The sequence below is a fragment of the Cotesia typhae genome, unplaced genomic scaffold, assembly GCF_013202065.1.
Source record: "Cotesia typhae breed Kobodo isofemale line unplaced genomic scaffold, CoteBio_Ctyphae contig_44, whole genome shotgun sequence".
Taxonomy (NCBI): domain Eukaryota; kingdom Metazoa; phylum Arthropoda; class Insecta; order Hymenoptera; family Braconidae; genus Cotesia; species Cotesia typhae.
Window position 1 is genome coordinate 5,386,326 of NW_027423753.1, and position 26,160 is coordinate 5,412,485.

Below are 26,160 nucleotides of genomic sequence, written 5' to 3' on the forward strand. Positions count from 1 at the left end.
TTATGACACATACAGCTTAATAAGCGTAAAACAAGAGCGACCGCATAATAATAAAATTAATAGACTGAAAGTAATAATTTAAATGTATAACAACAATAATAAAATAATAATAGTCTATTTAGAATAACATATTTCAATCATAAACGAAAACTTATCTTCTGAAAGAACCTTGAGATAAAATGGTAATTACATTAGTAAAAAACAAAATAAAAAAATAATGAATGTAATCGCTTAATCGTGGGTATATATTGAATCCTTAGATAACGTTTTATACTTTTTAATTTCATGTTAGTAGGTCAAGTAGGAAGGTGTACTTATAGATAATGTTTGACTATTTTTACGCATTTCCACTCATGTAACTATTTTAAATTGATTGTGATTTTACGGTATTAAAAAAAATATTAATGTTTTATGTTCGACTGTAATTGTAAGATATAGAATATTGCTGCAGATATAAATTACCAGGGCATTACAGATTGCAGCGTTCACTTGCACCACGTATAAAGTATAGCAATATAGCCACGCGCGTTCTATCAGCTCAATGACCTTCGATACAGTTTAACGATACTCGTTTGAATATCGAAATAAGAAATAACTAGTGGCACTTTTACTGGTACGGCTTACTACATTACTACCTTATAAATATATTATGCCACCCGCATGTGAATAAATTTTCTCGTAGATAAATCTGCTGATTAAACAAAGTGGTTTTGAGAAAAAAAAAAAAAAAAACAATAAACAATAATATAAATGGAATGGAAGGAAAACTTGTTATATTTAGAATAATGACGGTAATTTATCAATTATTGTCAGCGATATAAGGATCCGAGTGTAAGATATAACACAAAGAGACGGCCGCGGAAATTAACGAATGCCTGACGACGATAATGAGTCTAAACAAGCGTTAATATAAACCCCGCACTATAATACTTTATCGCTTTGATTTAAACGATGGAAAATTATGGCTACATTATTGTTATTCTGCAACTTTTCTGCTGATCTGTTATAATTTTTAGTCCAAGTTTTTGAACATTGCAAAAATTCGTACAATAGGAGCGAATTAATAATTTATTTTTATTGGCTCGGTAATAAATCATTAGGATGAAGCAATGTCGGTTCGAGTTAAATGACATTTTGATAGAAGTTTTTTACGATAGGGTGTTTATAAACTATAGTGGTATTTAAATTTTATTTTGTAATAAAAGATTAATTTTTAATAATGTATTTTTGGCTATAAATTTTTGAGGTTTACAGAAAAAATTTTTGAACATTTTTACATTAGACATTTATTGATTTTAACGCACAATAATAAAAATAAATTCCGCTATTTAGATGCATTGGCTCAGCCTTGTCATTTAGAATGTCCGTCGTACTAAAGATAGTTGTTTTATTTTTTTTAGAAAATATATTTATAAGCTAAACATAATTTACTGGATAATTTTTCAATAACAAGAGTGATAATAATAATTAAGTTTAATTTAAGTAAAAAATTTCTTCAGATCACTAAAATGGATATTATAAAGCATTGAAATCTCCATTGAAATCGACAATTCTTAATAGTTTAGGGCTTTTCATTTTTGTCTCATATTTTATTTTTTAAAATAAAGAATAGAAAAAATTAATCCAACTTTTTTCCTAGATTTAGATAATTGAAACTTAACGAACAAATCATTCTGGCAAAAATTTTCTTAGTCATAATTGTTATTTTTAAATTAATCATGATTCAAAATTATTATACTAGATTTCGTATAATTTTTATCATAATCATTTCTTTTTAACTAATTGCGAATTTGTTTATAACTAATTCTTCTTATCTGCCCAAAATTTATGCTAGTGATAAATTGTTCCGAATTTTAATTAGTGAATCTTTTGTGAATTTTTATAAATTAAAAATAATTATGCTTAAACTTCATTGAAAGTAATTAAATTAAAATTTCTCATTAAAAAAAATTTCCACGCGTAATTTATGAACAAAAATAAACAAAAAAAGACATACAAAGAAACAAAGTTATTGATATCGCTTCAGAATGTTAAATATTTCATAAAAGTGACTCACCGTTCAGCTTTAACAACTAGTGTTTATATGCATAAAACAATATTATAATTCTGACTTTACGGAAAACTCTTACTTAAAGTATCAAGCATCACGCATTTACTGTCACTCTTCAATACATAACACAGTCGTAAAGCAAATTAAAATTAACCTTGGATCATCTTCAGATAATAATTAATAACAATATTAACAATTAATCGCTTCGAGTTCTCACAATTATAAATTCCAAATATTCACTTCCCGCGATAAAATCTTGCCTAACTGGCTCATTGAATTAATTGGACGGCAAATTAATGTAGGAGCAGGAAAAATATTTTGTTGTAAATATTTTCTATGCTTCTACTTTAGTAAAAGTATTCGGTGTTTAAGTATTTTTATTTTAGTTTCAAGGATAAGTGGTTGTAAATTTAAGGATTAGATGAGTAACTAGTATTTCTAACATGCTGTCGCCAGATGTCAAAATATAGTTACTCTGTAAGATGTTTAAATATATTGTAGCTTGAGTGCGAGTGAGAGAATGAGTAAGGGTGTATGAAGTATGTAAGTATACTGTTTAGAGATGGGGGTGAGAAGGGACCAAGAGGCCCAAGTAGTTTTAAAGGATAGTTTTGTAAGTTAGTCTAATACCACCCAGGCTAGTGAGCAGTTGTATGTTATTTTCCCTTATCAATAAATCTATTATTATACTTTTAAAAAAATATTGTCTCGTGCTGTAATTTCTTTTAATTAATATAACTAAAAATCTATATTCTACATTAATTATCAAGAGTTATTGCTGATAAGACTTAAGACTTTGAGTAAGACGTTTAGCGATGCATGGTAGTAAGAAGTTATTAAATGAAACATTTATTTGACAAGTACATGCAACTAATGTAACAACTTAAACTAATAAATGAAATAATATAAAGGGAAAAAGACATGACCAGGCGTCCTTCAAACAACCTCCAGTGAAACGAGGAAATAAGAGCACTTAAACTTGTGGTAGGTAACGGACATAGTGTTCAAGTATTGCGTGCACCCTCTTGTTCTTAATTTTTATATAAAAGTATGCCCAACCCGCAATCTGATGCGTAATCTTCCAGCAACTTTGGGGATTCCCGAGAAATAAACTTTCATCGTTTAAATTCAAATTTATGTCGTATATCAAGTGTCAAGTCCTCAATAATTCCGCTATCGTTTCACTTTATTATGTCACACTCTATATATACATTGATACAAGTTATAATTTAAATATTTATACTTATATTTATATAATGAGATGCTTATCGCGCTTGCCGGTGTTAAAGTAGAAATAAAATTCATATCATGTGGAATAAAGTAGCCGTAATTGAAGATTCAAGTATTTAATTCAAACGAGCAAAAGGAAATAATATAAACTGGGCCTGACAAAATGGTGGAGTAACGGTCCATCGGTCAAGGCTCGTCAAGGTCTCGTGGGTTTGATCTTCACTCCAAGAGTGCTTCTTCTTATCGTTTATTCTTTCACTTTTTTCGTTGGATATCGTATCAAGCGGAGCTATATACAGCCTAGCATACCGATAAAAAATCTCGGAAATGGTAAATGGTTGATGGTAACGGATTATCCGTAATAAGAACCAGGGCTTTGTACTCGAGTCTAGAAATTTCTTAATTATTATTGTGATTGATTATGTAATTCAAAAGTAATGGAGCTATATTATTATTCGATATGAAATTTGTACCACGAAATTTAAGATGCGAAATTGATATTATATTTTTATTTAAAAAAAAAAAAAAAACGAATTAAATTTTTTGAAATTTTATTTGTCAATAGGTAATGGTTTAGTTTCACTATTACCTACGGTAAAAAAATTTTCCTATATGGTCATATATGCTCATTTATGATTTTTTAAGCTCTCAAAATTGCACTTATTACCTTTTTGTGCCATTTTGAGATCTCAGAGTTTAAAAGTCTGATAGCAGTTTAATAAAACACTATTTTTTGAATTTTGCAATCGTAATAAATTTTGAATAAATGAACCGATTTTTGCGTGGTTGTCATTCGACGCAGTTTTCTAAGCCTTCAAACGAATCTTTGAGTTTAAATTGAACGAACCAGAAATATCAAAGTAATTCCGAAAAAACACTTTTTTCGGTTTTCTTTCGACAACGATAACTCACGAACGAATCAACCAATTTCGACCGGGCTGATGACGATCGACGTGGTTTTTTGATGTTAAGAACTGATTAATTTTTGGAATCGATTGGTGAAGCTGTTTGAAAGTTATTTTAAAAAAAACACATTTCAAAAAAAATTTTTTTTTATTTTTTTGAGATTTCTCAAAATCTACCGTTTCAAATCGGGCCAAACTGTATTCAAAATTTGATCAAGCCCTTCCGAATGGCGTCACATGCGATGTAATCGGTGGAGCCGTTCAAACGTTATTATGAGAGGTTGCGTACGGCCACACACACATACACGGACATAGTGACATCCTCAGGAAAATCGTCGAAATGGCTTTCTAGGACCTCAAAGCATGGAGATCTAATGAAAACTCGATTTTCGAAAATCGGGGTGAAACCAATAACTTCCTTGTTTTTGAAAATTTTAAATTTTTTTGGCAAAAAGTTTAAAATTTTATTTCTTTTGGATGGTACCATTTTGAGTCCATCGAAAATTATTGGAACACTTTAAACTTATAAATTGATTATCGTCTGCAAAGTAGAAGTAGACAAATTCTGTTACCTGTTAATTACAAGCATATTAAAAAAAATTCCACTAGAGAAAATAATTGGAACAAAATTACAGTTGACACGCGATGACTTATCAGCGAACTCGAAACCTAGCAACCTGGTACAATACGTAACGATTAGAATTTTTAGGCGAGTGACAAACATATTGATTAAGATATTTGAATTGACAGTGACACAATTACGAAGATAACCTTGCTGATGGATATTACTGCATGTTTAAACTTCTCAACCAACTGCGTAACGCATACAATATTGTAATATTGTAATCATCTTTCGAGGATCCAGGACATTGTGATTCTTGGCAATATCTTTTTATCGAAGGACGTCCAGACACGAGAGTAGACGTATAATTGTTTTATGATACAATCGAAATGTGTCCTCGATGCTGCATACATTAGACTGATGATCGTCTTCAATAATCAAGACAAACAACCTCTTACTTGCTATTCACTACTCCAGTACTCCTTCGAAACTCGAGAATCAGTAATTAATAAAAACCATAAAAGGTATCGATTAATTGCGACCAAGGGCCTTAATGATCACTATCCCAGTACAGTTTAATTAATAGATTTAGATTTGATTCTTTATCTTCGGGCTCAGATTGTTCAGACGTGTAATTACTCAGAAGCTTTGAATTAACCGATCTAACATGATTAGACGCTTGTAAACATATATTTACATGAAATAAACATGGCTACTTGGGTAATTGCTGACCTCACTGCGCACACTGATATAGAAGAATTTGTTTTCATTTATTGCGATTTGTTATTATTTAAAAATTTATCCTCGTATTTATTTATTGACAATTAATAAATCATTCATTAGAAAGCATTGTTTTTCACCTACAATAGTAAGTTCCGATTAAAAAAATTTCTTTAATCTTGACAAAATTTATGATAATGATTTATTCTGATAAATTGCATCTAAAAAAAAAAAAGTTCGCGCAATAGAATATTTTAATTTTAAATATTCAATTATTTACGTGAAGAAATGTAATCAATTTTTTTAAAAAGCTTTGAAATTTTAATTATCAATCTTTCTATTATTTTTCTCTCATTAAAATATTTTTAACAAATTATGTATATCAACAAAATGTTCGAAAAAAATTATTTATTAGTAAAAATTAAATAAAAATTCCTAAGCCCCGACATACTTGAAATTTTCAGATCACTCCTCCCCAACTTTAACTTTCAAGACCGAGGTTCGAATCCCAGCGCTTTTACTTTTCTTCGTAATTTTTTTTTTTTTCCAATTAAAAATTTTTAATTGCAATATATCGAACAATCGGACCCTCAGAAACTTACGTGCAAAAAAAAATTTTTGAAAAGTTAAAAAATTAACACGTTATAGCGGAAAAAGGTGAGTTTACGCTCAAATAGTAAGTTAGTAACTCGGTTCCTCAATTATCGTGATGGCCAAGCGGTTAAGGCGTCGAGACATTGGCATCCCAGTGGAGTCGGAAGTGGTAATTCGTAGTCAATTTGTCACTCGCTTGTTGTGATTTGCTACTTGCTTATTGTGATTTGCTACTAGGTTATTGCTACGTGCTTGTTGCAATTTGCTACCTGCTGGTCGCGTTTTCCTACTTGCTTGTTGCGATTTGCTACTTGCTTGTTGTGATTTGCTACTTGCTCGTGTCGTGATTTGCTACTTGCTTGTTGTAATTTCTTGTAATTTATCACAAGTTTGAGATCAAATACATTAGAAATATACTTTCTTTGTTGCTGTAAGATGGACAGCGGAGTTTCGGTCCACCTCACTTTCCTGCTCTTCTGTTAGCATTTGTTAATTCGAAGATCTCTGGTTCGAATCCAGATCACGGTATTTTTTTTAATTTTCCTCTAAGAAAGATTAAAAATTTTTTTAAATTCGGGAAGTTATTGGCTTTACTCCGTTTAGCGAAAATCGAGTTTTCATCAGATTTCGACGTTTTGAGGTCCTAGAAAGCTGTGTTGACTATTCCTGCTCAACTCTTTTGTATTGAGACAATTCAGCGATCATACGCTCTCTATAGGAGGTTTTCCACACTACCTTTATTCGAACAATTATGTAGGAGTATGAATGACAATATTAGTCCTGATTTAACCATATATGATCAATTTTCATGTCAGGCTATATTTGAATCTATCAGAAAATTTTTTCACGGGCCATGTTTAATTATTTCATCATTCATCGTAAAATTCGCCTATTTTTAATTATTTTTTCTCACATCCCAGCTATTAAACTTCATTAAACCGAAAATGAGCAGTAAAAATCCTAGAGAAAATATCTATAAAACTCTAATAATCACTTATTTGATGCAAATTAATATATTTCAGTTCATTTTTTTAATTGATCAATTAAGAATTCCGATGTTTTAAACTAAATCTTTCTATCAACGTTTGTCATATTTGAATAGAACATGATCGTTAATCAAAAGGACCTCTGTTGCCAAAAGCGATAAGAAATGATTTTTACGACAATGAATCGATATCGCCATCATTAGATCACATAATTTCGAATGGATTAACTGCAGTCTGGCTATGAATAAGATAACAGAGCTGATGGCAAGGCCACTGGATACAAAAAGGTTGCATAACTTGAGCAGTGTCAGTCACGCTTCGTAGAATGATGCCAGCCGGTTCGTCCTCACTTAACGATTACTATTAATACTAACCATGGAGATCCTTAACCAAAAATAATTTTACGAACAAACGATTCAAGAGATTCACATAATCCAAGAATTCAGGCGGAGCGTTGATCAAGGTATAACTTCAACTATAAATTCATATGTATGCACATAAATAAGACAAAGGAGGAATAATTATTTCAGTCGTCGAGCCTTGAGGAGGAATAAAAAGTGTAAAACGTGAAAATGCATCGATATGAGTTATAATTTGAGGACGCGGGTTGGCTATTTTTGCTGAGGTTTAAGATTCAAACCATGAAGTATTGTTATTGGTGTTGGCTGTTGTTGAATTGCTCGAGGTTGGAGATTTTAGGACAATAAAGTAGAAGTAAAAAGGAAGTGAATGGTCAATGGACGGACGGTATTTATTAAATGCCTGATTCAATTCGATTGTACGGGGTCTAATATTAATGTTAATGTAAGAGCATCAAGACACGTGTGAACTACTGTAGACTGTAGTGAAATAAGCGACAGAAAAAGAATACGTGCGATTGCAAGTCCAAGTCGGATTGTTGTATCAGGTCAGCTCGAGTTTCTAGGCGATTCGGTAGCGACATAGCGGCACCGTACGTTATTTTATGTACCTTCTCTGTACACCAGGTGATCCGAGCGTGCTCGACTGTTACTACGAGGTACCACTTTAGTCCTCAGGCAACTCTGGAATGTGTGTCAAGCGCTCACTAATAACTAACCGTGATCACTTTGAGATCCTCGGGTCTATCAACTTCTAATTTGAAACACTTCCAACTAATCTTCAAAAAATTTCATGCTTCAATCGATGCTCCAACGATCATTTATAAAGATTTCTTTTTAGAATTACAACTGTTTCTGTTCATGATTAGAATCATGCTTGCTATTCAATTATTTATGAATGATGATGTAAATAATTGAGTCCGAAAATTGCAGTTCACAAATATTGAGTTTGATATTGGATTTAAAAGTTCATAAAATTTTGGTGTAGAATTGTTACATTCTTCAAAAATTTTACATCTCTGAAAAAGTACTCAGGTATAGGTTTTTTTTTTTTTTATTTTTTCGAAAGGTATCGTGCGTATGCAACTAAATTCCGAATCATAAATGAAAAACGTGTTTTTTTCTAATAGAATTTTTGTTGATTTTTTTTTTTTTTTTACGGTTGGAAGTGATGTAAGGTTTATTCTGTTTAATATTATCTCGATATTAACATAGTATTTATAAAATATTCGTTGTTTTTTTACAACACATTGACGATGTAAAAAATTCGACAATATCCAACTATGAATTTCCAAATTCTATACTGATAAAAAGAAAAAATATTGTCTACAAAAGGATTTTTTAGTTTAATAATTTATCGAAATGATGAATTATTTACATCTATTAATTTTTGAACAAAAAAATATCAATATCTGCCTTCATTATAATAGAAAAATATACGAATAACTTTATTCAAATTATGTTAAGATGATTTTAATCAATCCAACAAATTCTTCAGAAAAAGAAATATGTATTCTCAATAATTGTGTTCTATTTAATAAAAATTTTTCATCAGTGCACTGATGAAAAAAATCGATACAATTTAACAAAAAAATTTTTAATTAAGAAAATCATTTCAACGAGCTTGAAAATTTCTTGAAGTAAAAAATTTTTTTTTGTTTAAGATATTTGAATAATTCTCTGGGCTCAAAATTTTTCTATTAGACAAGAATTATTTGTTAGAAATATATTTAAACATTTGAATAAAAATTAACAAAAAAATTGAATCCATATCCATCGAAATAAACTTATCTGGACTAAAGTTCTCAAGTTTGAGGTGTGCAATTTAATAACAACTAATCATGGCACAATTACAGCCAATAAAATCGTCATGTAAAACCAGAAATTAATCGTCAGTAATAACAACTTTCCTCATAATAGTTGAATAGCTATTCGTAGACAAGATTTTCTATTCTGGGACTAGAAGACACTTATTTATAGACCATAGACCGCGTATCGAGTGTAAGTGTGTAAACGCAAATGTGTATCTATATGTTTATATGTACAACCACCTGACACGCTCATTTTCCAGCATGCTGTACGGTGAACGACATACGATATAAAATAAAATAAGTACAGATAAAACCCCTACGCATCAACAAAATAAAATACGATGCAGCTCGCTCTCGATATCCGAGCATGAATGCTCAATTAATTAATTAACCATGATGCTTGTCTTTATCAACTCGGGACTAAATCCCCAGATCTAAATCCTGTACTAATATTTTTAAATTTTCAATCAGCGAAAGAGTAAATACATCGCGGTCTATAAATCTAAATCTATTAAACTGATGTTTTATTTGCACGATTCAGTAAAATGATTAATAAAAATTGCAAATAAAATAAAACAAAACTTTTATTCTTATCACCGCTATTTTATTTACTCCCGAGTCTACTCCTCCGGGCACTTGACTCACGCGATCTGTTTGCACAAGTGATGATACACGTTAATCCATCTTATTCTCACGACTCGCCAGACTCAGATACTGACTACATACTTTTATCATTATTTAACAATTGTACGCTTCAAACTTATCAATCGAATCATGACAAGTTTCTAATTTCAATAAAGAGTATTCTAATTTGTTAAAAAATTTCTTCTTATCTTATTTTGATCATTTTTGACAGTTTATTTAAATAATTCTTTCCAAATAAAGTAAATAATATAATATAAATAATAATGACTTATATTTATGATGGAAATATAAACAATGACATATTGAGTTAAATTTTGATTTTTAAAGACTAAACAAAGAAGATATATTTTTGTAAAGCTTGTAAAAATAAATTTTTTAAAATATTTAAAAATTTTGTAGGCATTTCTATATCTATTTATCTATATCTATATCTATATCTATTTTGATTTATTTTTTAGATGATTAACATCGTCTTAAATTTATAAGTCTTGGCTTTAAAAAATCAAATGGATATTTTAATTTTAAACAGAAAAATTTACTGATAAATTAAAAAGATAATTGGACATATTTTTAATTAAAACTTTACAAATTCATATTTTCGTTGTTTTTTTTTATTATATATACAAAAAAAAATTCAATTCTTTAAACTAATACGAATATCTACGAAAAAAAAATTTTATTTTTCAACAAATTTTCTATTAAATCTCAAACAAAAATTATTAAAAAGTTAACTATCAAAGCCGTAAAAAAACGAATAGCATATTACTGTCCGTATATTTTTGGTGAAAGCCGTTAAGTTGTCAGAAATTTGTCGCTTCTTTATTCCGTCAACTTGTACAATAAATAAATAGTCAGCTATACACAAATACAACAGCTGTAATTAACTGCTGTCCAACTCAGAAAGTGATGAGCAATAATTATATTTTAATAAGTTTTTTCCAATTACGTAATCTAGAGCTAACTTGAAATAAAATCTCAGGGTTAATTACAAGCAATTTTATATTTTTATTATATCGACGTGACATCACAATTACTTAAAATTTCCTTGACCAATCAATTTAAAAAATCCCACAAAATTTATGCGTTTTTATTATCTTATTTAAAAATATTTTCAACTTGCTTCGCTTTAAATCCGATCCATATATCCTTATCGTATTTATAAACAAAGCTGATGAACTTGACGGTTTTACGACGGTCGTTATTTCTTTATCCACTCGTAAGATTGACAGCGTTATAGATATTTTTATTATGCAACGAATTATTATAGAAAAAATTTTTTTTAAATCGCGGAAATTTTAGCAACATAAGGTCATTGCCGTGAATTCTAAGTGACTTATGTCGCAACAAAAAAAAAAAAAAAAAAAAAAAAGCGCTTTCTAAATAAAAATAAAATTGCCACGGGGTACTTTTCGAAGAAATAGTTTACTCTTCAAATAAAGTCACAGTTAATTTAAATATAAATATAAATATAAATACCAACATATACTTATCCGTATTGTACTTAAAAATGAAATAAAAAATACAAGTGATTGTTTTGTCAGCTTTGAACGCGGAAAATAATCTTGTAGCCGGTGGTACCGTCAGTAAACGACTCGAAAGTTTAAAAGAGTTATTGCACAATCGCGCTCGCAATATCGCAATTTCAGCCGCCTACGCCGTGTTCTGCGTTACCCCTTGTTTCAATCTCGGAATAATTATTTAAAAAAATTACAATATCTATTTAATAAAATCTTCGGCGAAATCATGATAAATTAATTTAAATAAATCTAAACAAAGTAAAACGTTTATTTTAATTGAATTACTTTATTTAAAATAAATTGCAATCGCGTACGTGGCGATGTTTTTGCGTCATGGTAACAAAAACCGAGTAACATCCAAGGCTCATATTAATGCGGTGTCAGCTGATCGATTGATCAATATACATCCACACACAAACACTTTAATAAGCATTCAATATTAATAATTTAATAAAAGAATAATGAATATCTAATTAGTTTTTATTTTTAAATATATCATTAGTTTCAATAATATTGATAATAATTATAGTAATAATAATAATAATAATAATAATAATAATAATAATTATTATTATTATTATTATTATTATATAAATAGAAAAAAAAAATCACTCACTTGCGGAGTATTCTCCAGAAACAGCCAAAGCTGGATCCGTTTGGTACTTCGCTAGCATAGGATATAGTCATTTCCCGGTCGAACGATCTAGCGACGCACCCCTTCCTCTCGCACTAAACAAACTGTCGTCTATTTAAAACAATTATTAACTTAAATACCGACAATTCAATGATTTAAACCGGGAAAAATCAATAACGGGCATATAAAACCGATATTTATCAGGACTTTGCACCAAAGTCCTGATCTAGAAGTCCTGATGGTAGCAAAAATAGATGACGTTGACAGTGACGATGGACGTTAATTCCACGGTGGTTTATTGTCATTTGTAACAAAAGTAACCCGATCAAGCTTGAAACTAAACACTTACGACTACCCGCGAATCACTAAAACCAGATGACTGAGGTGTGTTACTGACTACAGTCTACTGACTGAGCTCCACTGACTGCATGATAAACCAGCGGCTGACTGGTCTTTGGTCTGCTTGTTGGCTCTGGCTGGAGAACGGGCCCCACTGCTACCACCTTCCTGCGCAGGTACGTAGAACCAAGCCCAGAGACCCTGAAATATTTTATTTTTTATTATTCATTTGGGACCTTTTTACTCCAAATGTCCCTTTTTTTAATCCGTAGATTGATATGATGGACTCGTTAGGTTTAGGTAGGTTTTGAGATTCGGGGGTGGCTCCGGATGAGGGTTATGGTAATCCCGATGAATTATGACTTTTGAGGATGGTTATCGCTTATGAAGATGAAGATGAATGATGGGTATCTGAAAAGTTTTGGGAATTTAATTTATTCAATAAGAATTATTAATTATTCGTCTTCAGTCAGTCGTCTTGTACGGGTATTATGATTACGAGAAGACAAGGGAACTATGCGAATGTACGCCACCCCGTGGTGAATTTCCGCATCGTCCGCTCACCTTGCCGCGGCCTAGCCTCGGGCTAATTTACAGCCTTATTCCTTGTTCAACACTCGAGTATAAACCACCGGAATACGAATTTATTAATAATTGTCAGTATGGGATTAATTAAATATCATTCGACAGCAAAAAACTTTTCGTTAGACTCGAAACTGATTCTTTTACACTAGCAGTGTTAGATCAACACATGTTTTTTCTGAAAGTATCTAAGCAATGTTAAGCAAAAATTTTCCCAAATTTTGTCATTTTTAAACGAATAACAATAATTTTTATTTTTATTCAATAAACATTTACTCTGCGGAGTTTTTTTTGGTAATAATGTAATTAAAATCCTTCTCGACGTTAATTTTATACCAGAGGGATTAAATCAATTAAAAATTGATCACTCTGAAAATTTTTTACCGTGTATCTATGCTTAAAAATAATTAACGAATATTGTGTAATTGGTGAATCGCAGAGTCACTAGGCACTAGGCCGTTCAACTTAACTTTCAATAGCACAGTAACTAGCCCTCAACTTGTATACTTATTTCTTATATATTATCTTAGATATATGTATTGGTCTTGTCAACATTCTGCGAGATCAGTCTTCAAGGCAAGCCACTCGTCCTTCGACCTGGATGAACGGAGAATCGTTTTACTTAAGTCACGCAACTATTTACTTCACTCAGTATCTGACTTTTTATTGTGAAAAAAAAAAAAATTAAATAATTAAATTATCGTACAAATTACAAATTGCCGTTTATTAAAGTTCTAATTTTCTTCAGGATATCTTAAGGCCCTTTTGGATATTGTATACAATTTCCGCCGATTTCTGGAAGAGCTTTTTCTCGTGTTCGGTGATACGCATTCGTATAACTTGACTCACGCCATTCTCGCCCAAGGTACAGGGCAGGGACAAAAACATTTCATGATGAATGCTGTGATGACCCTGTTCAAAAAGGTTTTTAATTAATATCAATTAATGTCAATGCTATCAAAGAAAAAGTCGCCAATTTTTCCGCTCACCTGGATCATTGTCGATATTGACTTAACTGCTGGGCAGTTCCTTAAAATGTCTCTGGTAATGTCTGCTGCTGTCAATCCGATTGCGGTGTTGGAGTACCCTTTCAGGCACCTTACAGTCGCGCCACTACTTGAAAAAAATTTATCGTTTTTAATCGATTTCTTGTCATATTTGATATTTTATTAATTTTTCAAAAGTATAGACCTACGCCTTGACGATATCAGTCATCAGTTCATTCCACCCCTCTTGGTCCATTTCCAAACCTATGGTTGGCATAATATCGCGGAATAACACTCCAGCAACGTTAACTCCCGACCACAAAGGAACTGAAAATTCTCAGGTATAATTTTGATTCTCATTTCACTTTTGAGCGTTAAACTAGCCATTAAAGGGCACCATTAGTGTAATTTCTAAAAAATCGAATTTTTTACATTTTCTGGTAGTTAATACTTATAAATGTAACATACTAAAATTTAAACTTAAAAATTTTACGAATAATTTACTTTAATCTTTAAAATCGTTTTTCTCAAAACTAAATTTTTTAAATTTACTGCAGTTCTTACTCAATAAAAAAATCACGATCAATCCGATTTTAAAAATTTTTTTTATTACTCAATGTAATGAATCTTCAGTTTTTTGATTACATACAAATTGTAATTTTTTCAGGTCAAAAATTATCACATATTTTAGAAATTTTTTTCTTTTTAAAGCTCTGATATTTTTTTAAATTCCAATTTTTTCCTATTCTGGGTCATTGCATAAGAAATACCTTCTAGTTCAATCAACTTTTTTTTTTTTTGATTGATTCCGGGTAATGTGAAGGCCGTAATCATTTCAGCAGTGGGACAACTTTTTTTTTAGTCACTGGGGAATACCCGAAAATTATGAGAAAGTTGAAGAGTTTTATTTAAAAAAAATTTTAAGTTCATGTAAAATATGTATAAGTGCCCTGAAATTTTCAAAACAATCGCTACAATAGTTTTTTTTTTTTTTAATTTCCGAAAACTACTTTTTTTTATTAGAAAAAGGTAAAAAACATTAGTGGTGCCCCTGAAATTCGTATCAAGCATACCCTGGCTATCTCCATGCTCGCCAATAATAAACGCATTTACAGATTTAGACGCCACTCCGAGTCGTTCGCTGATTAGACTCCGCAATCTCGCGGAGTCCAGGTGGCAGCCGCTGCCAATAATTTTATTGTACGGGAGACCGCTTACTTTCCATGTTACCCAAGACAAAATATCAACTACAGGTAATAAAAAACTTACAAGTTATATCCAGTTAGCACAAGTGAAACAAAGTTCGCGTAAATCTGCGGCCGGAATTTGATGTAAAGTTTACACTAATAGTAGAGCAACAGTTATACTTATAACTGTTGACGTGAAGTTAACGTTAACTTTCTGCAACTTCGTATAAACTTTAAGCGAACCTTTCGGAAAATTCCGGCCATAGATTTACGCTAACTTAAATCCGTAAGTTAAAGTCAAGTTCTGGGAAACGGTTGCAAATGCAAAGGTTGACACGAAGTTAACGTAAAGTTGACGTAAACCATTGAACATCAACTTAGTTGATGGTCAACCCGTGCTAACTGGGATAATATTACATAACAATTATAATAATTGATGTTACTAATTAAAATTACCCACCGGGATTTGTTACTACAAGAAAAACAGCATTAGGACTGTATTGAACCAGAGGAGGCACGATATTTTTGATAATGTTAACGTTTTTTTGCACCAATTCCAGTCTCGTTTCTCCTTTGATTTGCCTAGCACCCGCGGTAATTATAACTACTTTTGAATTGCTTGACACGCAAAAGTCTATAAATTGTTTTGGATACTGTATTATCGGCTGAGAGCAATTGCTGCTATTGTCGGTACCTGTATCGTACTCGATATATGGATCGTCGAGAAAAACTGAAGAATGACAGTAGTCCATGCCCTCGCCTTCTAGTTTTTTGGGAAAAGCGTCGACTATCGCAACATGGCTGCTAATTTTCTGAAAATTTGATTCCTTCAATAATAAGTGTAACAAAATTTTCATACAATTAAATTTACTTGAAACAATATCGCATTGGCACACGCTACTCCGACCATTCCAGCGCCAACTATTGTCACTTTATCGAAACTATCTATTGAAGGAGTTTTTACGCTGCACAAAAGTCCTTCTCGCAAAGAATTTGGTCTGATGAAAAATATTGTGATGAAATTTTTGGTAAAAATAAAAAATTGTAATTTTCTTACTCAAAACAAATTTCTCTGTGGATCGATTTGGTTAGATTGGCCTTTTTGAACCTAAAAACTTTATTAGTCATTAAATTGAGGATTCTCGAGGGAAATTTTTGAAAATACGCCACTACAATTCTCATTTTATTTTTAATAGTTTTTTTAATATCAATTCACAAATCCACCAACAAAACGGGTCAAATAAATATAAAAATTTTATTTACCAGCATGATTGACGGAAAACTCTCGATTGTTTTTGTTGTTAAATATTCACACAAATACTTTATTGATATCACACTTATATTATTACAATCAATACATAGATTAAAATGCACCAAAGGTGTACAAAATGTTATAATTATGATTTATACTATAAGTTTGAGGTATTTTTATGATTCGGAAATAGTTAAAGATTGCTTCAAAAATATTCTGTTTTCATTAACATCAGACTTTTAAATAATGCAATTCTCAAGTATTCTCACTGATACTCTTGTAAATAGTAAATAGACTTTTTAATCAATGATGCGATTAACACTTAATAAATATTTAAATATATAAATATTTATTTTATATAACTACATCATTAAAATTTTAAGTTTGCTTGGACTTGGTGCATAGTTTTAGCAGACGTTAACAGAAGTCCTTTTTCGTCTTCGGTCAATTTTTGTTTGACTATCGAAGTTACTCCATCCAAGCCTAAAATACAGGGTACGGACAAAAATACTTCTTCTTCAATGTCATGAAATCCCTAAAAAAAATATAAAAAAATATTATTACTAAATTTTAAACCACCAGAATATCAAATATGCACCGTTATAAATTTAAATAAATTTGATTACATCAACCGAACAGATATGCACTGTAAAAATTAAAGGAGTGAATGATTTTTAATTAACTTGATTTTTCCAGTGTGAAATTCACTTCAAAAAGGATTTTATTTATTAATAACTATTGAAATAAAATTCCACAGAGTGAATTTTTTAATTTTTAAATCGAATAAAAATAATAAAATAATTGTTGTCTGTTGGAAAAATTAAATAATGTAAATTTAATACTTTTGAACATTGATAAAACCTTTTTTTTTGGTTTGTAATAGATAATAAATTTCAATATTTAAAAATAATTGAATCAATATTTTTTTTTAATATCTACAAATAGCATTTTTTCAATATATAATTTCAGTAACATTAAAGCAATTAATTTCATTTTATTAATCGTAGTAATATTAATAATTTCATTCTTTTGCTTAGTACGATAGGATTTATCAATAAGACTTGAAAACAAAACAATCGTTATGAAAACTTGATCGATTTTTCTAAAAGTCGAATTCTTTGGAAAATTTTAACTAACAATCCCAAACTTAAACTTGAGATAAATTATTGGAGGTATTTGTTAGTAATTTGCGGTATGAAATTTGTTCTAGCTAAATAAAAATTTATTTAAGTCCAAAAACTCTGTACTCGGGTGTTTATCGGACTAAAATTCATATTCACTCTGCTGAAAAAAATTTCTAGATTTACTTCGTACGCAGAGTGTTTTATTTCTTTACTCTGGTACTCCGAGTGATGGTTAAAATTCGAATTTATCATTCCCGATTTTTCACGGTGCAATCATCAACAAACGATGCAAGAAATTTCTGCTTAACCAACTCACCTTAACCATGGTCGATACGGCGTGAACTTGACCAGAGTTTCTCAGCATTGCCGACGCAAGATTAGCGACACTGAGACCGATCGCCCACGAAGTGTATCCCTTTAGTTTGATGACTTCGTAAGCGCTTGAGACCACTTGCTTGTGAATGTCTCCGTAGTTTTCTGGGTCATCTTTAGTACCAACCTTGGGATCAAGATCACGAAGGCGGACTCCAGCAACATTAACTCCTGACCAAACCGGAACTATAGAATTCAAATTCAGTAAAATGAGATTTGACCATGAAAAATCATATTGTTGAATAAGATTGATGAATTTCGAATGAAAAAACTTACCACTGGTGTCACCATGTTCTCCAATGATCCATCCGTGGCAAGAAGTGGGAGCAGCACTCAACCTTTGAGACAGTAAAAATCTGAATCTTCCAGAGTCCAAGTTCGTGCCAGAACCAATAACGCGATTTTTGGGAAACCCGGACAGTTTCCAGGCAACGTAGGTCAAGATATCAACGGGGTTTGAGACGATCAGCAGAATGCAGTTGGGAGAGTGCTTGACCAGCTGAGGAATGATCCCTTTGAAAATGTCGGTGTTGCGTTGAACCAAGTCCAAACGGGTTTCCCCTTCGCGTTGTCTTGCACCCGCGGTGACGATACAGATACTGGATCCTGCGCTCGCGGCGTAATCGGTGCTCGCGTTCACACGGGAATTTTTAAGAAAAGCGCTTCCGTGCTGCAAATCCATCATCTCGCCTTTCAACTTGTCGGCCATCACGTCAATCAAGACGACGTCGCTTGAAACATACTGGAAGAAGAAACATCAAACGTTATTGCTAGCTTCAGCTATTTTCACCCAGAAAAATTCTATTAATATTAATGTTTATTTTAATATATCAATATTCAATGCCTTGAACTTACTTTGGTAAGAATACTGAATGCACATGCCATTCCTACTTGGCCAACACCGACCACGGTTATTTTGTTTTTGCCATTTCCTGAGGGCTTCTTTACCACGCTCAGTAATTTTTCTTTCAATGTTGTCATTTTGCTGTAATTAAAATAGAGATTACCATAAATTTTAATAATAAGTAGTTTTTTTTTCCTTTTTTAATACAAACGTAAAAAGTCTTCAGTGATAATTTTGAAAATTTTTTTTTTAATTTGGTACACGGAAAAAAGAAAACTTGAAAAATTACATTATAAATAGTAATAAGTGTCCCGTCGTATTCAAAATTAGAAAAATTACAGTCCGAAATGACATTTTTTTAATTCAAACTTTGAATGTTAATTTTCAGAGCTTTCAATGTAAATATTACATTTTGCGATGTAATTCTTATAAAATCTGTCATACTTACAATCTAAAACTGTAATTTTTTCAGTTTTCATCACGAAGCGCCACGTTACATTCTAATTTTTCTTTTTTCCGTGTAGATTTCATAGAAAGCTATTCATTGCATTGGTTAATTCTCTGGTAAAAATTTACTTCAATTTTTGTCATATGATCGGCTAAATAGTTGAATAAGGCTCGAAAATCATTGGTTTAATAATCTATATATATATAATAAAACGCGACATGTTGCCTCGTTAACTTTTACAATTTACAACGGATCTTAATGAAATTTAGCATATTTATTCCTCCTACACAGAAAAAAATTTTTCGTCATTGTATAAATTTGCGTGTAAAATATTACACTCTAGTGTGTAGAATTTAACATTCTAGTGTTTTAAATCATTAAATCAACACATGAGAATGTTAAATTCTACATACTAGAATGTAATATTCTACACAAAAATTTAAACACTCTACACAATGGCGAAAAATTTTTTACTGTGTACGATTGTCTTGGATAAGTTCAAGGATGAGCAAAATTGTGAATAACTTTTGACCGGGAAAAGATATCTCATTTTTGTAATTATCCCATTCAAGCTGAGCATACTGTTTAATTTGACCTATACATTTCTCGTTATAATATGAGTTTTTGTTATTTTATGGTGGTTGATAGTCATATTGGACCAGTTTTAGGCAATATGTTGTTTTTACGTGAATCTTGGTTGCGACAGCATCCACAATTCTCAACGGATCTTAATGAAGCGTAGTAGGTTTATTTATTCGCGGATTACCTTGTATACGTCCAAGAATTAGCAAAATCGGACAATTAGTTTATATATTGATGGGGCTTTTTAATTATTGACTTTAATAAATATGACAAATGAAATCTTTTGAATTCAAAAATGTTTTATGACAATTAAAAATATTAAATGTGTTTCATGATAAGTTTACAAATTTTTGTTTAAATTTTGAAGATTGTTCTATGATTGATATTGACATTTATAGTTTTGATATTTTTTGACAATAATAATCGTTCAAACTTTGTCCCAACAAATAGTAATTATATCAAAGCAGATAAAAATTTTTTTTAGCAAAATTTTTTTACCAAATACTGTCCGATGTTTCGTTTAAATTGAACATAAGTGATTTAATTTATTTCGGCCATGGTATCGCTATCACTCGACCGGGAACCAAGAAGTATAGATAAATAATAATGACGATAATTTTTCAAAATATTTTACTCAGAATAAATTTTATAAAATATATTTTGAATACAACATCAAGATACATTAACTAAATTTATTACCAACTTTTAATTTATAATCTATTCACAAATTCATACTTTTGATTATACTCAAACAATTTATTATTCATTTAATGAACTTACTTTAAAGAAGTAGAGAATAAATTTTATAAAATCATTATTGAAAAAATGTTCTTAACAAAGAAACAAAAATTAACAAATAACTTTTCAAGTATTTAATTACAAACATATTTAAACGTTCTAGTCTAAGAGCCCATGGGTGGATTTTATATATTTTATTATATTTTCAAATTTCAAAACGGCAGACGTGGTCAAATAGATTTGAAATCAGCGAAAAATTTATACCTGTCTTACCTGCGTCTGCAATTTTGGGCTTAGTTAAGTCCCCATCTCATGTAGGGTAGGTATAGGGACCTCAACATACAAAGACTCAGGTCTGGTCAAATACATATAGGTATCCGCCCATGGGCTCTTAGACTATTCTAGATAACTTGATAATTCTACGTAAATTTTTATTGGAAACTATAAATGAAATTTCGTCATTAAAATATGATTAATAAAATAAATACCCATAGAACTTAGAAGTTTCATCATTTAATGAAACTATTACACTACTCTAAAAATCGTTAATTGAAATTAAAATTTTTTCAATTTTCTATGCCAACTTTTTTTTCTATTTACTTCTAGAAATGTTGCACTTAAATATTTCAAGAGGAATCATCAATAGTATTATTTCAACCACTCAAGATTAATAAATTGTCTCAATTTATTATAATACGAGGTCATAGACCTAAACTGCCGAGCAACAAGAAAATTAGAATTCTTTATTTAGAAATGACTGTAGTAACATAAAGAAGATTTAAGATAAAATATTTTTAAACACATGTTGGAAATTTTAGTACCATAAATCTTTAAAAGATGGCAGCACGAGCTCCAAAATGCACGTGTTGAAGATGACATCAATTTTTTGCTTTTTTGATAGCTAATCCCTAATTAATTTAATTAATTGAACCCCCGAAAGTTTTGAAAAAAAATTCATAAATGTTAGATCGAAAAAACTTTCACGATTAAATTAATTAGATCCCGAATATATCTAGCAGAGTAAAATGAAAAAATAAATTAAAAAGCGATAGATGAACTAGACCTTGTATCGCTAAGTAAGTTCAATCAACTTTTGGCTTATAATAAACTTATACTTATTAAATAAAATTGATTATCCTTACCTTATGAAAAATAGAGACTGTAGATCTTGATGAGATAAAACTTGAGATAAATTAAACAATTTAATACTTATCAATTATTTAAATATATTTGAATTTAAATATCAATAAATAAAATATTCAAGTAAATACGACCGACGTTCGAGAGTGTTAGAAACTTTCTGGTTTGGAAGGTCACCTATCCCCTCCTATATATAGACACCGTAGGTTCCATGCGCCAGTATGTACGTGCGCAAACGTTGTCAATTCAATTGAACTGTTTTAAAAGTAAACACCAAGTGTCTTTTGTCAAAATTTTGAATAATAACACAAACAAATACACAAATTCACAAATCTTTCAAAAAATCAAAGCAAGCTGGCAAAAAAAATGATGAAAAATTTCTATATACACGTGGTGAAATTATTGCATCAGGAATTTCATCATATGACGCAGCTAAGGTGGATTATTTGCGCATGGTGTTGAGTCATGACAATCGTTCCTAACAAAAATCGGAGGGAAAAACTTTCTGACGCAACCCTGGTCTACGTGCGTTCTGTCACATCCGTAATTTCCACAAAAATCTATACCGAATATTCGGTGTCCTTCTTCACTATAGACGAAGTTCTGACACCGGGATTGGCATCGTAAAATAACGGAGTTAAGGCATATTATGTATTATGAATTATATATTGTAGTTATATATAAGTAGCCTGAAGCAGCACGTGCTCTTGGAATTGATGCCAGAAAAATAGTGTTTTATTTTCGAATCACACGACTCCGGGTGTATCTTATTTGCATCTGATGTATATGGAGTAATAATAACAACAGAATGATGTTATGTTGGAGCGCTATTAGCATAACCGTTGATATTAAATCCTGCATTAGAAATTAAGCTACTGCATGCATGGGTTCACTTACAGCATCCTTGGATGTGTTGGAAAAAATTATCCTTTGTGCGGATATTTTTTTTTAGTTAAGTTTTGAAGGTACACAGTTAAAAAATTTTTCGTCATTATCTAGAGTGTAATATTCTTCACACAAATTTTAACACTCAACACAATGACGAAAATTTTTGAAGTGAAACTTCTTTGTGCGCGTTGAGGGTAAAATTTCAAGGTCGCGTCACAATAATAATAATATGAGCGTCACAATAATCATAATATGAGCGTGACATTAAAAGACGCATATATGTACGTAGTCGGAGAGAAAAAGATAAAGATATAAAGGAATTCTATACTTTTACACTATAGAAATGTTATTTTCATGTGCACATGCGTTGTATTTTAGATTGTAGGTACACTGCTCTTAAAAGCGGTTGATCGTTAATTTTCAAACATGTTTTGTTCATGTATAAGATTTAATTAAAAAAAAAAAACGATTCGCTTTTCAATAGATAATGTAATTACCTATCGAAGAGCGAAGCGCTTTTTTTGAAAATTTTCATTTATTTATGTATAAAATGGTTTTTAAGATTCCATTTGTTGTGCAAGTATGACAGAGATACTTTCGTTTGACCAATAGAGGGCGAGAGAGAAAAAAGTGTAAACCCTCCTTAAATGTTATTATTATTATGTATTTTATAACCTCGTGTTTCTTTATACTGTTTTATTAACGTTTTTATTCAGATATTTTAATATTTGACACCATTAATTAATTTTTTATATGAAAAATTTAGTCTGCAATTAAATAATAATCCTAACATGTCGACAACTAAATACGGAACCACAATAGATGCCATTTTTACACGATATTTAGAAAATATTAAAACAAGAACTTATGTTTCATATTTTAGTTACCATATAAGGCTTTAGTGACAACCATATCATTACAACTATCATCAGATGATGTTGTACATATTGAAGAAATAAATTGAAAGAATATGTGACATTAGGGTGTGCCAAAATGTAATTTCCGTGAAGAACCTTTTAAAATTCGAATTTTGAATTCCGTTTTTAACAGCAGTTGTGTTTAGGCATTTCCTGAAATATTTCGGGGTAAGAGGATTTACTTGATTTTCACAAAATTTTTAACAGGAGATTGAATTTGGCACTTCCGGCCAAATTTTGAATATTCAGCGGAAATGCCCAAACTAAGCTCCTGTTAAAAAATTCTATGAAAATCAAATTTATCGTCTCACCTCAAAATATCTCGGGAAATGCCCAAACACATCCCCTGTTAAAAGCGGAACTCAAAATTCTAATTTTAAAAGGTTCTTCACGGAAGTTACATTTTGGCACACCCTAATGTGACATAAATAGTGAAAATTTTTCTCATTTAATCCTTTTAATATTATATATCAGTTAAATTCTTTCCATACTATATATGCATAAATCCTTTATGTACCTGTCTTTGATATCTATTAACTATTAATTAATGAATTATAAATTGAGTTTGCCAAAGAAGTTTCACTTCTAACATGTGTACTCTGTATACACGTTCTTTTTTTTTTACTGTGTATCTAAAAATATATGAGACATTTTTGTTAAAAAAAATTCTCGTATTGTGTATAAAAAATTTTTATTTGAAGTTTTGATATTAAGTTTTTAAAAACTTGATATCGATTATATACAATTATTTAAATTTAGATACAAAAGCGTTTAATGTTTAACATAAACATTTCTAACGCTTTTTTTTGACGCAATAATAAAAAATTTGTTACCGTACATAAAAAAGCTCTCAGTAGTTATCAAAATTTTGAATGAAAAAATGTTTCACGAAATGAAAATAAATATTTTACTTTTACTAAAATTCTAAAAAAAAATTTTTTTACGTGATACGAAAAATTCTTCACCATACAAAAAAAATTTCGACAACATATGAAATATTCCGGTAAAGTTGACGTGGGCATAAGTGTGTATTTGCATGTAGAACACGCATGATTTAATGTTAATAAGACGGAACGTAAATCATACGCTTTCTCATTCTCGGTACGGGCTGATCAGAGGTAGAGATAATATAACACAACAATTGTAATGTATATTTAGTAATAATAATATTCTTTACGCACGCGTAAGATTATGAGTCGATAAGCTATCGTCTGCCGTAGCTTTATCACCTTATTATAAACATATATATATATATATATATATATATATATATATATATATATATATATATATATATATATATTTTTTTTTTTTTTTTTTTTTTGTTCAAAATAAATCCAACAAAAACTGGTAAAGACGCAACGTGATTTATAATAAATCGCGATAACACTAACGAGAACTTTTGATTTCGGGGTTGGGAATCAAAATGCACAAGCCCGCCGTAATCATGGGGAAAATAATCGCCCGCTAAAATATACGATAACTATACATATATATACATTTCATACACGAGAAAAGGAGGAGGAAGAGGATGATGATAAAAGTCCCGAAGGTACTGTTGGAACGTGATCGGCGGCTTGACCGTTGTAATTTCCATAAACAATGTTTGCAACCGGGAGCTTCGCACAAATTGCCATCGGGCCTGAAAACGAACAGGCGAAAGAGCGGATCATTGCCGCTTTCAACTCGACGGGCTCGTATCGGCCACGACAGCTGCCGAGTAATAGAGCAATTTTATAAATTATTGAGGGAAAGATTGTGTTGTAGGGGATTAGGCATCTCGATTCCTTTGATATGCTAATTTTTCTCTTTTTTGTATACGCAAAAAAAAAAAAATTTAAAAAAAGATGCCGAAGAATGGTGAAGAAGAAAAAGGATAAAATACTTTTTTTTCATCAACTGGATACTTATCGTGGGTATGCCAGAGTGAAAGTAAAGTTTCCGACAATAGGCAATGTAGAGACCCATTTACCTTCCGCCTAAAAATTTGTTTTATTCGGGCATTGAAATCACAAGGAATCACAAGGAAATTATTTTGACAATTATTTTCGTTTCCCGGCCTGGGGGTAAACAAATCCCAGATAAATTGCCGAGGTATTCTACTTATACTGATGTAGTGGCGAGATATGCTAACTGAAAAAATATGTGTATAACCCCCTCTGAGTTTTTTGAGTCTGGTGAATGCAAGAACGAGCCCTGGTGATCCTGAGGGCGGTTATTTGCCCGTCGATTCGATATCACGCCAGCTGTTGGCCGTCTCTCCGTGAGCGTCCCCGATAAATCATTCTCGCAACGCCACAACTCTATAGGTATACCATACATATTATGTATTTATATGTATGGATGTATGGGGGAGGTAATATACCAAAGAGAATACAAAAGCAAACGCCCACCCTCGAGCCATGTTTCAAGGTCCCACGTACTCGATTCGAATCCATTCTTTCCGACTGTCGCGGAAATTTAAACAAGTTAATAAAGTTATGCTCCATACAGCACAACCAGTTTGCATCTTATGTATGCGTATTTAACAATGCTTTATGATTATTGTGTGTGTGGATAAGTCTTATGCACTCGAGTATGGTGTTGAAATGGTTTTTATTTTTTGTTTTAGATAATCATAATTTGCGGACATCGATTTTCTTCCGGTCTTCGAGAATGTGAGGAGGAGTTATTAATTAACGGGAATAGTGGTATAACTTCGATGGTGAGTGATGAGATATTTTATATTTTTATTTATTATTTATTTTT

General features: G+C 30.9%; 4 protein-coding genes across 6 annotated transcripts in view; 1 reads left to right on the forward strand and 3 right to left on the reverse strand.

The window, feature by feature from the left end:
• Best2 (bestrophin family protein) overlaps positions 1 to 12,447 on the reverse strand; it is a 30,733-nt gene extending 18,286 nt beyond the window's left edge. Inside the window, exon 1 of the mRNA XM_074245200.1 lies at positions 11,996 to 12,447. Within this exon, the coding sequence (XP_074101301.1) occupies positions 11,996 to 12,066 (71 nt within the window). The 5' untranslated portion in view covers positions 12,067 to 12,447. The remainder of the gene's footprint in view (positions 1 to 11,995) is intronic.
• The window catches only part of LOC141528916 (uncharacterized), a 267,144-nt gene that overhangs the window by 2,007 nt on the left and 238,977 nt on the right, over positions 1 to 26,160 (forward strand). For all 3 annotated transcript variants that reach the window (XM_074245208.1, XM_074245205.1, XM_074245207.1), the window contains exon 2: positions 26,024 to 26,116. The gene's annotated coding sequence lies outside the window, so the exon portion shown is untranslated. The remainder of the gene's footprint in view (positions 1 to 26,023; positions 26,117 to 26,160) is intronic.
• LOC141528883 (L-lactate dehydrogenase A chain) lies at positions 13,669 to 16,017 on the reverse strand. The gene is made up of 6 exons (XM_074245163.1): positions 15,979 to 16,017; positions 15,568 to 15,919; positions 14,994 to 15,167; positions 14,130 to 14,247; positions 13,924 to 14,047; positions 13,669 to 13,846 (listed from the first exon to the last, which is right to left on the reverse strand). The coding sequence occupies exons 1-6, from the start codon at positions 16,015 to 16,017 to the stop codon at positions 13,679 to 13,681; spliced, it is 975 nt and encodes a 324-aa protein (XP_074101264.1). The 3' UTR covers positions 13,669 to 13,678.
• Positions 16,289 to 21,772, reverse strand: LOC141528724 (L-lactate dehydrogenase). The gene is made up of 5 exons (XM_074244920.1): positions 21,610 to 21,772; positions 18,711 to 18,840; positions 18,132 to 18,597; positions 17,800 to 18,041; positions 16,289 to 16,894 (listed from the first exon to the last, which is right to left on the reverse strand). Exons 2-5 carry the CDS (start codon positions 18,834 to 18,836, stop codon positions 16,730 to 16,732), a joined length of 999 nt encoding a protein of 332 aa, XP_074101021.1. The 5' UTR covers positions 18,837 to 18,840; positions 21,610 to 21,772; the 3' UTR covers positions 16,289 to 16,729.